The sequence below is a fragment of the Myotis daubentonii genome, chromosome 15, assembly GCF_963259705.1.
Source record: "Myotis daubentonii chromosome 15, mMyoDau2.1, whole genome shotgun sequence".
NCBI classification, from domain to species: Eukaryota; Metazoa; Chordata; class Mammalia; order Chiroptera; family Vespertilionidae; genus Myotis; species Myotis daubentonii.
Genome location: NC_081854.1, coordinates 6,818,155 through 6,829,765, shown reverse-complemented (window position 1 = coordinate 6,829,765; position 11,611 = coordinate 6,818,155). Strand labels below are relative to the sequence as shown.

At 54.7% G+C, this 11,611-nt stretch overlaps 1 protein-coding gene across 4 annotated transcripts; it reads right to left on the bottom strand.

The window, feature by feature from the left end:
- Positions 1-1,220: 1,220 nt before the first annotated feature.
- On the bottom strand, positions 1,221-5,793 carry LOC132216594 (cytoplasmic tRNA 2-thiolation protein 1). Of its 4 annotated transcripts, none has more exons than XM_059665889.1 (3): positions 5,699-5,793; positions 3,874-4,422; positions 1,221-2,232 (listed from the first exon to the last, which is right to left on the bottom strand). In XM_059665889.1, exons 2-3 carry the CDS (start codon positions 4,379-4,381, stop codon positions 1,676-1,678), a joined length of 1,065 nt encoding a protein of 354 aa, XP_059521872.1. In that variant the 5' UTR covers positions 4,382-4,422; positions 5,699-5,793; the 3' UTR covers positions 1,221-1,675. The 4 variants fall into 4 exon arrangements, with proteins under 4 accessions (XP_059521872.1, XP_059521873.1, XP_059521871.1 ...); XM_059665890.1 differs by having other exon boundaries at positions 5,695-5,766; XM_059665888.1 differs by having other exon boundaries at positions 5,636-5,744.
- Positions 5,794-11,611: the final 5,818 nt, after the last annotated feature.

Below are 11,611 nucleotides of genomic sequence, written 5' to 3'. Positions count from 1 at the left end.
AGGCCCCTCTACAAGGACCCAGGTCCCCGGCTTCCAGCAGGCAGCACAGCAAAAGGGTCCTGCGTCCCGCCTCCTTCACTGAGCCACAGCTTATCCTTTGTAGAATCGGGGACTGCTGGGGTCCAACCCCAGCAGGTCCAGGGGTCCCCAAAGGTGTGGACGGAGTCGGCGAAGAAGGAATGACATGGAGACAGCTTTCAGTTGATCAGCAGCTTAGCCAGGATCTCTAGCCAGGATCTCCAGCCAAGTTCTGGTCTGGATCTCCAGCAAAGTTCTGGTTAGGATCTCCAGCCAGGTTCTGTAGCCATGTTCCCTCTCTAGGTTCTCCAGCCAGGTTCAGTCACCAGGTTCTATTGCCATGTTCTATCCAGGTTCTGTAGCCAGGTTCTGTCTCTAGGTTGTCCAGCCAGGTTCTCTCGCTAGGTTCTGTCTCTAGGTTCTGTGGCCAGTTTCTGTCCAGGATCTTTTGCCATGTTCTCTCCAGCGAAGTTCTTCTGTCTCTGGGTTCTGTGTAGGTTCTGTGTCTTGTTGTCTTGTTACATCTGTATTTATACCAGTTGATTCCAATCCTATCAATCTCTATTCCAAAGGTTAGGGTGTTTCTTATCTCCAGTCCAGGGAGTAAAGATTATGTAGCTTAAGCATGATTGTTCGTAGTTAAAGTGATTAACTACCCGCCTGGCACTTAGTTAAGGGATTTTATTCCCTCCCTAACTTCAGGGGAAAATCCCTACCTGGGGAAACAACCTTTCTCAGAGAGGTGACTTTGGTTAAAACACATAGTGCCAAGAGGGGGAGCAAACATATTAAGAACAGTATGCCATATATGCCAGGTCCCTTGAAACAGCAAGGATGGACCGGCTCCCGGCAAATACCAACCCCCGCCCATCACACCTCTGAGCTAACACGGGAAGAATGCTCTGTAGTGCCCGCAGCCCAGGAGCCATCCTATTGTGGTAACTATGGTATCAGGTGGGTACCAGACCTCTTGGAGGTGGGGGAACACTTTGTAAGGTACATTAATGTGCAATCACTGTGTTATGCACCTGAAATGAATATGATTTGTATGTCAACTGGAATTGAAAAATAAGCATTCTTTTTAAAAGAGGCTTCCCAATCGACCTTGGTCATCTTGCGCCCCCTACAGTCCATTGTCCTCACTGCAGCTGGAGTGAGCTTTGAGGCAATGGAAATCAGATCTTTTTTCCTTAAGAAGACCCTGGTGTGACCCCCAGCTCGCTCCCTCCCCAGCCAGGTGACCCCAGGCCAGGTTCCACCTTTCAGGCTACAGCCAATGAGATTGTGCAATTGATGAGAGGGGGCGGGCCTGCGGGGTGGGCAGGGCTCAGAGGAGCACCTTGATGACTGAGCCCTGTGCCCATCAAGTCAGGCGGCTTTGTTTATCTCCTGCAGGCAAAGAGGACACGCCTGCGCACAGTAGGTGATCAGGAAGTTAGCAGAGATGTGAGGCAAGCCTCCCACCCCCACCCCCAATTCCCACTCGCTCAGGAGTGGAAAGTTGTTCAGCCCCCTCCCCCCTCAGACCCTGGAGCCCAGGCCCCCAGCTCCTGCAGGGTCAGATTTCACAGCGAAGCCCTGCGCAAAAGTCCCTCAGGTTTATTCAGTGTCATTTACAGGCGCTCCTTGGTCGGGTCCCAGTGGAGAACTGGGGTCCCTAGAAGGTGGGGACAGCTGGAACGGCTTCGCGGGCTGGGGGCTGGACCTGCTCCCGCTCCTGCGAAGTCCCCGCCGCCGGCCCCACCTCGTCCCGCCCCCGGCGGCCCTGGCCGATGGCCAGGCGGGGCCGGCCGCGGTCCAGGCCGTCCAGGAGGGCGCAGGCCTGGCAGAGCGCGCGGCTGGCCAGCGCCCCGCAGCGGGAGCAGGCGCCGGCGGGCGGGGGCCGGGCGGCCGGGGCCAGCGCCAGGCGCTCGGCCGAGTGCACCAGGTCCAGCACCGCCGACGGCCGCGCCGCCTCCAGCAGCTTGAGCAGGTGGCGCGCGTGGCCGCGGAAGGCCTCGGGCGCGTACACGCACTCCTCGGAGAAGTAGTCCAGGCGGCGGAAGTGCGCGTACAGCACCACCTCCTTCTGCGAGGCCAGCTGCAGCGGGCGGCAGCGCGGCAGGGCGCCCCCCTCGCCCGGGGAGCCCAGGCCCCCGCCCCGGGCCAGCCGGCCCGCGTCGCCCCGCAGGAAGTTCATGAGCACCGTCTCCGCCATGTCGTCCGCGTTGTGGCCTGCGGGAGAGACGGGGAGCCGGTCAGAGAGGGCGCAGGGGGCGCTGCTGGTCATGGGGACCCGGGGGCGCAGGGGGTGGGGGGCAGAAGGTGGACAAGTGAGAAAGGGAGAGGACAGGCCCCCGTGGAGCCACCTGGGGCGCCCTCACTGTCACCCACCTACCGGGCCGGGCAGGCCCTGTGCTAGATGCGCTCTGACGGAGGGAGTAACAGTGCTTTCAGCTGCAGATGTCATTCCAGCCTCAGTGTCAAGTGCACTCGGGCCGCGCAGCGAAAGTCAAAGGGCACTTTATGGAGATTCGCAGCAAGCTGCTGAGACAGTGCCCCTGGGGCTGCAGATCGCGGAGAAAGTGACTGCATGACAGTCACCAGAAACTTTAAGCTAAACACCTACTGACTCTGCATTTTGTCATCTTGGGCTTTTCTATACAGTGAAACCCGGGTCTTCTTAGGGCGTCTCCATCGGCCCACATCCTCTCCGCAGGGCGTTTGCATGAGCTGTTTCCGCGGCTCAGAACACCTCTCCCAACCTCGATTCGTCCTTCACCTGGTTACCCACGCAGCCTTCAGGCCTCTGCTCACTCCCAAACGCTCCCTTAACCCCCGCCTTTCTCCCTCCTCTAGGTCCTCTTGTTGCAAACTCGCAAAGCGTACTTTTCCTTAGCAGCGCCTCTCAGGTTGTAATTATGTTATGTGAGAGCCGGGCAGGAGCAGGCTGACTTGTGCACCATAACCCAAACCTCTGTATCAGGGTCACTGCTTCTCGGCCTCTGGTCTAAGCGCTTCACACATAACTCACCTAACTCTCAGCATCTCCGGGACCCAGGCGTTATTAATATCCCCAATTTAAAAAGAGGAAACCGAGGCTAGGTGCTCAGCTAGAGGCTACATGGCTTGCATCTGGCGCACAGTAAATGGTCAATAATTACTTGTTGAAGGGATGACTGGGAGGGGGTAAGAGAGAATGAGAGAAGCAAACCGAGAGAGAAAAGAAGTTAAAAAAGACATAGTTGCATTGCAGACTACAGAAGGGAGACACCCCTGCACACTCCTCCTTTTGTGAGGGGAAACCTCTGGAATGTCATTATTATTATTATTATTAAATAGATTTTTATTGATTTCAGAGAGGCAGGGAGAGAGAGATAGAAACATCAATGATGAGAATCACTGATCGGCTGTCTCCTACACGCCCCCTACTGGGGATTGAGTCCACAACCCAGCCATGTGCCCTTGACGGGAATCAAACCCAGGACCCTTCAGTCTGAAGGCCAGCACTCTATCCACTGAGCCAAACCAGCCAGGGCTAGAATGTCATTTTTAAAATGCAGAGAACCACGGCTCTAGGCCCTAAAGGTACCCCTCCAGCCCTCTATCTGCCACTGTGTGTGCACCAAGGTGATGGCAGTGACTCAAAAGCTCGCCACGCCTGCCCTGCCCCCTTGCAGGGGCGCGCACATACCAGGCCCCTGAGCCTTTTGGGGGTGTGGGGGTGAGGGCACGCACAGCCCTTTTACTGAGATCCTCCCGGGTCTCCTTTTCACTTCCCGGGCATGCGCCTCAGTCCCCTGTCAGTCCCGCCCTTGCCCACGCATGCGCCCCTTCCTCCCACAGAGTCCCTCCTGCCGTCGCTCATGCGCTCACCCGTCACGACGTGCGTGGCTCCCACGAGGCGCGCCCCTTCCTCCAGTGCCCGCCGCCGCAGCACCCCGCAGAAGGTGCAGCAGGAGCGGCTGCGGCCCGAGCCGGCTGTGCTGCGGGCCACGGCGTCCATCGTCCAGCCCCCGAAGAGGTCGGCGTAGGCCACGACGGTGAGCGGCAGCTCCCAGCGCGCCGCCTGGCGCCGCACGGCCGCCAGCGCCGCGTCCCGGTAGCCGCCGATGCCCTCGTCCACGGCCACCAGCCGCAGCGAGATGCCCAGGCGCGGCGCCAGCTCGCGCAGCACGTGCGCCAGTACCGTGGAGTCCTTGCCGCCCGAGGCCCCCACGGCCACCACGGCGCCGGGCGGCAGCAGGCGGCCCGCGACCACCGTGTGCAGCACCTCGGCCTCGAAGGCGGCGCAGAAGCAGGCGCTGCACAGCGCTTGGCCGGAGCGCGGGCGGCGGAGGGCGGCGCGGGCCTTGTGGCAGGAGGCGCACTGAGGGGCGGGCATCGCGGGGTCCGGGCGGGTGCGAAGGGTCCGCTTCTCCTGGTCTAGAAGAGAAGGGAGGCGGGTTACGGGTGGAACCGGATTGCGGGGTTGCCTCCAAGCGAGGCTGCCTGGAATGCGCGCCCTGCCCGAAAGAGATCCGGAGAGTGTGCCGGTGGAGCAGGCCTCTGGGCATGGGGTGGCCTATACACACGTTCTGGCTTAAGGATTCTGCTCTGAGAGGCACAGTTTTCTCCATAAAGTCAGAGGCATCCTGCCCAGTCGCTTGTCTTTATCGTCTCATGCATCTCACCTCACTTCATGGCTGACGGCCTATGGGGGGGGAGGGGGCTATAATCTGATAGAGGGAGCACCTTAATTAATCTGAAAGGTAATCATATTATTTTAAATCTTAAAACACATATACTTATGTGAATAGGGGGTTAAGTTTTTCTTAAGTTTCCTTTTCTTTTCTAAAAATATTTTTTTATTGACTTCAGAGAGGAAGGGAGAGAGAGAGAAACATCCAGGATGAGAGAGAATCATGGAACGGCTGCCTCCGCACGCCCCACGCTGGGGATCGAGCCCACAACCCGGGCATGTGCCCTGACCGGGGAGGAGGACAGGGTGATGAGAAAAGAGGAATGAAGAATGACGTTGAGGTTTTGGCCAAGATGATGGGACATTTAGTCGGGGGGTGGGAGGGGACGGACAACTAGGAACTCCATTGGGACATGTCAGGTTTGAAGTCCCTGTTAAGCATCTTCCCTTCAAAGACTTTAGAGACTCCTCCTCTGGGCTCCCAGAGCCGCTTGCATGCCTCATCCCAGCCCAACCACGATTCCAGCTGTCGGTGACAGGCCTGACAGCCCACTGTGCGCTCGCTAACAGCAGGGCTGGGTCTCCTCTCCACCACTGTCTTCCTCCACTTGCACAGGGTTTGGCACACAGTGTGGGCGCTCGGTAAATATCTGCAGGATGAGAGGCACGCGGACCCCTGGGAAGCCTGGGGGCCCCTGCCTTATCGGAGGATGGATAGATACTGTGTGACATCTATCCTGACGGGGGTTCTAGGGCAGAGAAAGAAGGGACCTCCCGGACGAACCCGATTAGAGGCGGCGGCAGGGAGATGGTCGAACCCGACTTGGGGGAGGGGTGGGCGGGCAAGAGACAGGCGAACCGCAGTGTCCCACGTGGGGATCCTGGCCAGAAGCCCTGGGGATACAGGCGTTGGGAAATCACAAAGGCGAGTCACCACCCCTGGAGACCCTAACTCACCCAACACACCGCAGTGAAGAGCGGCCGCCCACGGTCCCACCAGCCACGGGAGGAAATACTTACGCAGAATGTGGCGCTGGGAGGGCCAAGCTGCTACACACGCGGAAGCCCCGCACGGAAGTGGCTCCGGGGACTACGACTCCCACAAGGCTGTGGGGGCTGTCTTGCCTACGACTCCCAGAACCCCATGCAACAACTCCTTTCCAAAGCACTTGAGACTACTGGCCCCGCTCGGCCTACAACTCCCAGCAATCCTTGCGGCCCCATGGGCTCTGCCTACCGCTTCCCAAATGCATTGCCCGGTTTCCTTTGTGCGCCTGCGCAGAGGCATGGGACGCAGACAAGCTGTGTGACAAGTGGCTGCGTCCGGCTGCGTCCGCATTATCTGCTTTTGTGGGATTATTATAGGCTTCTTAATGGATTAGGGTGCATGATATGTCTACCCTTTGAGGTGGGGTTGCAGGTGGAAGCTGAAGGTGGGAGTGCGGGGGTCGATCGCGAGGACAGCGCCTGCACAGGGCAGACTTTCCGAGGGTGGAGGCTCCGAGGGTCTGCGGATTGGTGGTGGTGGTGGTGCGGGGGGCGGTCTCTGCTGCATGTCTGCGGATTGATTTTGGTGCTTGTGAGCGTGTCGAATGGGGAGAGGAGCAGTGTTTGAGCTGAGGTCTCTGCGCCTGCGTCAGCTGTTAGTGGATTTTTTTTTTTTTTTAAGTGGGATGGGTGGGTCTCTGTTCCTGCGCCTGGCTGGCCCTGGGTAGTGGATGTGATTTGGATCCGCTGCGCAGGCCCTGGACAGGGCACTGGCACACATTTCCTGTTATGTGGAGGTGGAGCTGGATGGTGGAGGGTGAGAGAGAGGTCCTGATGGGACTAGGAGACCCTACAGACTACAACTCCGAGACAGAGGGGTCCGAAGGTGCAGAACCCTGAAGCCCAGTAGTCCCAAGGTGCAGAGTCATGGAGACTCACGGTTCCAGTAACCCAACGGCCTCGAGACGGAGACCCTAGAACAGTGGTTCCCAACCTTTTGTTGGCCATGCCTCACCTAATCACCTCTAAAATCCTGATGCCCCCACCCCCCGTGACATATAATTCTTATTATTCAAAAAGTGAACTCCTATTCACGTGGAGGAAGCCTAAAAGTCTATTAACTTGGTCTAAACAAGCTTCCAAAGAACATGGCATCCATGAAAGAGAAAAATGAGTCCTGGCCGGTTTGGCTCACTAGATAGAGCGTCGGCCTGGGGACTGAAGAGTCCCGAGTTCGATTCCGGTCAAGGGCATGTACCTTGGTTGCAGGCACATCCCCAGTGGGGGGGTGTGCAGGAGGCAGCTGATCGATGCTTCTCTCTCATCGATGTTTCTAACTCTCTGTCCCTCTCCTTTCCTCTCTGTAAAAAAATCAATAAAATATATTTTAAAAAAAAGAAAAATGAAAGAACAGTTGAAGTACTGAGTAAGAAATCAGTAAGAAATTGTTTTAAAAAAATAATATGAAGTGATATGAAAAAATAGCAAAGTTTCAAAATGTCATAGAGAGCTGAAATGCATAAATATATCACAATATATATTTATATACTGTATATGAGATCCCTAGAACCATAAGAAATGCAAAAAATTTACTGTTAATAACTCATTCCCCAATTACCCCCCTTAAAAATCAAATTGCCCCTCCCCCGTGGGGCGCATGCCCCATGTTGGGAACCACTGCCCTAGACGGACAGGTCCAAAGGCTTAGACCCTTCCTAACCCAGGAGCCCCAGGGCCTGGAGTCTCAGATCCCTGAGATCCAAGCAGCTGAGAAAACCACTGCCCCGGAGACAACCTTCTCCCACCCAACCCAGGCGCCTAGCACATCCATTTCCCCTCCAGTGGCCGAGGGCTTTGGAGACCCCTGAAACTGAAATCCGGGGGTCCCAGGTGTCCAAAGACTCAGATTCCTGAGACCCAGGAGACCAGAAATCCTGGGGCTCAGGGCCCCCAAACCCAAATCCCCAGACCCTGAGTTCAAGGGTCTTCATGATGAAGGGGGCAGAGTCTTAGACAACCCAGGAGGTGCAGAGCCTGAGGGTGAGTGGGTCTGTGATGAGTGATAACCTGAGGGACACGATGGGCACTGTTGTCCTCATGTTGGGAACCACGATGCCTCAATTTCAGAGATGACCTCCGTGAAGTCACCGTTAAGGATCATGATGGGCCAGTTCTCATCACTAGCTTGTTAGTTCATTTGTCTAATGGTCATTTCCTGAGGTCTGCTGTGTTGGCCCTGTGCTAGTCACTGTCCTCTGTGGCCCTGCCTGGTGGGGGTGATGGAGACCTGCCTTTTCAGGAATATAGGGGGAAAATGTTGGGCTCTCCAAGACCCTGGTAATTATTACTGAGACTAGAGACCCGGTGCATGAATTTGTGCACCAGTGGGGTCCCTTGGCCTGGCCTGTGGGATGGGGCCGAAACCGGTCCTCTGACATCCCCTGAGGGGTCCCAGATTGCAAGAGGGCACAGGCCGGGCCGAGGGACCCCACGGGTGCAGATCGGGGCCAGGGAGGGGCCGAGGGAGGGCTCCAGGGTGTGGCCAGCCTGTCTCGCTCAGTCCCGATCTGCAGGACCCCAGCAGCAAGCTAACCTACCAGTGGGAGCGTCTGCCCCCTGGTGGTCAGTGCACGTCATAGTGAGCGGTTGAGTGGCCTTAGCATATCATTAGCATATTACTCTTTGATTGGTTGAATGGACACTTAGCATATTAGGCTTTTATTATATAAGATTCCCCAGTAGATGCATAGTCTCTCTCATATGAGTGGACAGACCTGGGTAAAATTAGTGAAAAGACTTCCAGAGAAGCCATATGTGTCATTGGTTCTGTATTTGAGGGTCACCTGAGCTTACCATCTTCCATCACTTTGTTCTGAGTTGGAATTCAAGCACAAACCCCATGTAAGACATACCTCTGGGTTGATGGAAAGAACCCTAGCAAATATTGGAGCCTCAGTTCAGAGAGTCGAGTCCTGGACCTCAGGGAGTGTGTACTGAACCCCATTTGAATTCTACCCTCTTTCTCTCAACCCTGGACTCTTAGGTCTCAGAGAAGTTGGTTGAGAGAAACATCCACTCCACAAACATTGGTTCAGAATGGAGGGGGAAGATAAAATGGAGAGACTGCCTGTGTTAAGCACAACAATGTGAGACGTAACCACATGAATAGTACTGGTATGCACACACAGAACTCTGCTTTTGGTTAGGTTCAGGCTCTCTGTGGATTGGATGGTGCCCACCCACACTGGGGAAGGGCAAGCCACTCTCCTGAGTCCACAGATTTAAATGCTAATTTCATCTGGAAATACCCTCAGAGATGCACCCACAAATAATGTTTAATATGGGCATCCAGTGGCCCAATCATGCACTGGTCTAGAAAACCAATATTCAGCATCTACACACACACACACACACACACACACACACACACACACACACACACCAGAAGGGCCACGTCCTGCCTCATCTCACCTCTGAATCAGCACCACGGACAGCGCTATCACCCGTGTTTGGGGATCCCCAGGAGCCAGGATATGGAGGGAGCTCCCCCTATGGGTGGTGAACTGACTCCTGTTGGGGCAGAGGTGGGTTTGGTCACAAACAGCACATAACTTGGTAGTTGATGGAGGAGTGAGTGGCATCGAGAACACAATCCCTGAGTCCAGTAGTTCCCAGGCTCACCTGCAGAATGTATGTCCCCTTGTGACTTGCCTGAGAGTCCTTACCATGTCCACTCGGCCTGTTTCTCCCTGAGAACTTACCTTCCAGTTCCTAAGAGCAACAGCCCGACTACTTCCAGGCTGTGCCCATCACAGCCACCTATCGTACGCCACCAGAATTGTCAGGTAACCTGCCTGTCTCCCAACCAGAAGTTGCTCTTCTCAAAGGCAAGAGCTGAGTCTCTCGTATTCACCCCTTTCCTGGAAACCTGAGGGCACAGTAGATGGTTGTTGGATGAATGATTGACTGACTGACTGACTGACTGACTGACTGAAATTTCCACCTTTACCTCATGGGAAGAGTTGGCAATTCTTTCCTCTCAGATTAACACAAACATCTTCCTGTTTCCCAGCAGACAGACTGATGACGTGGCTCCCCGTGGGACAGGTGCCTGAGACCGGGCACCCCTGTGATGTAGGCAACTCACTTGCTCTCTCTGCACCTCTGTGTCTTCTTATGCAAATTGAAGAAGTGGGGCTAGAAGACTTCTCAGATCTGATGGCCTTCGGGTTATAAGTTCCTCTTTTGCATACGATTAGATTATCTGAGGTTTCTCAGTGTCTCTCCTTCCCATTCATCTGCAAATTGGAGGAAACTGGAAACTGGGGTGGCCCAGCCCTTCTGACCACAGAGGTGCTGTAACTTGCTCCTTTGGTCCTCTGGGGAGAGAGTGGGCTGGCCAGGATTAGGGACCCAGGAGGGGGCTGCAGGCAGGATACCTGCTGAAAATGCAGGAATTGGCGTTGGTGTGGCAGTGTCTCTATGCATGCTCAAGCCCTGCAGCTTCCCTCCCCAAAGGTCACAGCTCTGACTCCACTCCAGGTTGTGGGTAATGGTTCTGCAAAAGGTATGTTATGGGATGGGCAGATTCCTGAACTTGAATGGGAGGAAACAGACTGTAATTGCTTTCCATATATAGAAAAATTGCTTTCCATCCTTAAGAAAAACATGTGCAAAGCCATCATATGAAGGGCAGCATGCCAGGATGATAACCACAAAGAAAAACAAGGACACAATTAGTTTTCAAGTGAGGCCAGGGGCTCCTTTGGGGGTGTGGGGTGTGGTGATAAGGATGGGGGACCCAGGAAAAGGTCCCCCACAACATTCTATTTCTTTTTTGTAACTAGCATCCTATATAATAAAAGGGTAATATGCAAATCAACAGAACAGTGGAATGACCGGTTGCTATGATGTGCACTGACCACCAGGGGGCATATACCCAACATAGGAGCTGCCCCATGGTGGTCAGTGCACTCCCACAGGGAGAGCACCACTCAGCCATAAGCTGGACTGACGCCTGGGGTGTACAGCGGCCTGCCTCCGCGGCAGCGCTAAGGATGTCCGACTGTGGCTTAGGCCTGGGGAGCAGGCCTAAGCCATCAGTCAGACATCCCCTGAGGGCTCCCAGACTCCAAAGGGCGCAGTCTTGGCTGAGGGACTCCCCCCCCTCCCAGGTGCACAAATGTCATGCACCTGGCCTCTAGTTTCTTTATATTAAAAATCCAATGTCTCAAACATAGTGATTCCTTCTTTAATGGCACATTTCCTCCTAAATCAAGACATGGATTTTTACCATGGACACAGACAATAGGGTGGTGAAGGCCTAGGCTAGAAGGGAGGGCGGGGACAGACTGGAGGTGGTCAATGGGGGAAAATATGGGGACATATGTAATACTTCCAACAATAAAAATATATATAAAAATAAAATAAAAAATGGGCTTTATTCTGGCTGGGTAGCGGAGTTGGTTAGAGCATCATCCCAATACACCAAGGTTGTGGGTTTGATCTCCAGTCATGGCACATACAAGAATCAACCAATGAATGCATCAATAAGTGGAACGTGCCCACCAGTGTGGCTCAGTGGTTGAGCATTGACCTATGAACCAGGAGGTCACCGTTTGATCCCTGGTAAGGGCACATGCCTGGATTGCAGGTTCCATCCCCAGTAAGGGGCGAGCAGGAGGCAACTGATGGATGATTCTCTCTCATCATTGATGTTTCTGTCTCTCCCTCTCCCTTCCTCTCTGAAATCAATAAAAACATATTTTAAAAAATAAGCGGAACATGCCCTAGCTGGTTTGGCTCAGTGGATAGAGCATTGGCCTGTGGACTGAAGGGTTCCAGGTTCGATTCTGGTCAAGGGCATGTACCTTGGTTGTGGGCACATCCCCAGTGGGGGGTGTGCAGGAGGCAGCTGATCGATGTTTCTTTCTCATTGATGTTTCT

Bases quoted from the DNA above. Each gene is read 5' to 3' on its own strand.
- LOC132216594 (XM_059665889.1), bottom strand. From the start codon at position 4,381: ATGCCCGCCCCTCAGTGCGCCTCCTGCCACAAGGCCCGCGCCGCCCTC. The intron at 2,233-3,873 runs GTGAGCGCATGA...TCTCTCCCGCAG, and splicing joins AGCCACGCACGTCGTGACGG to GCCACAACGCGGACGACATG.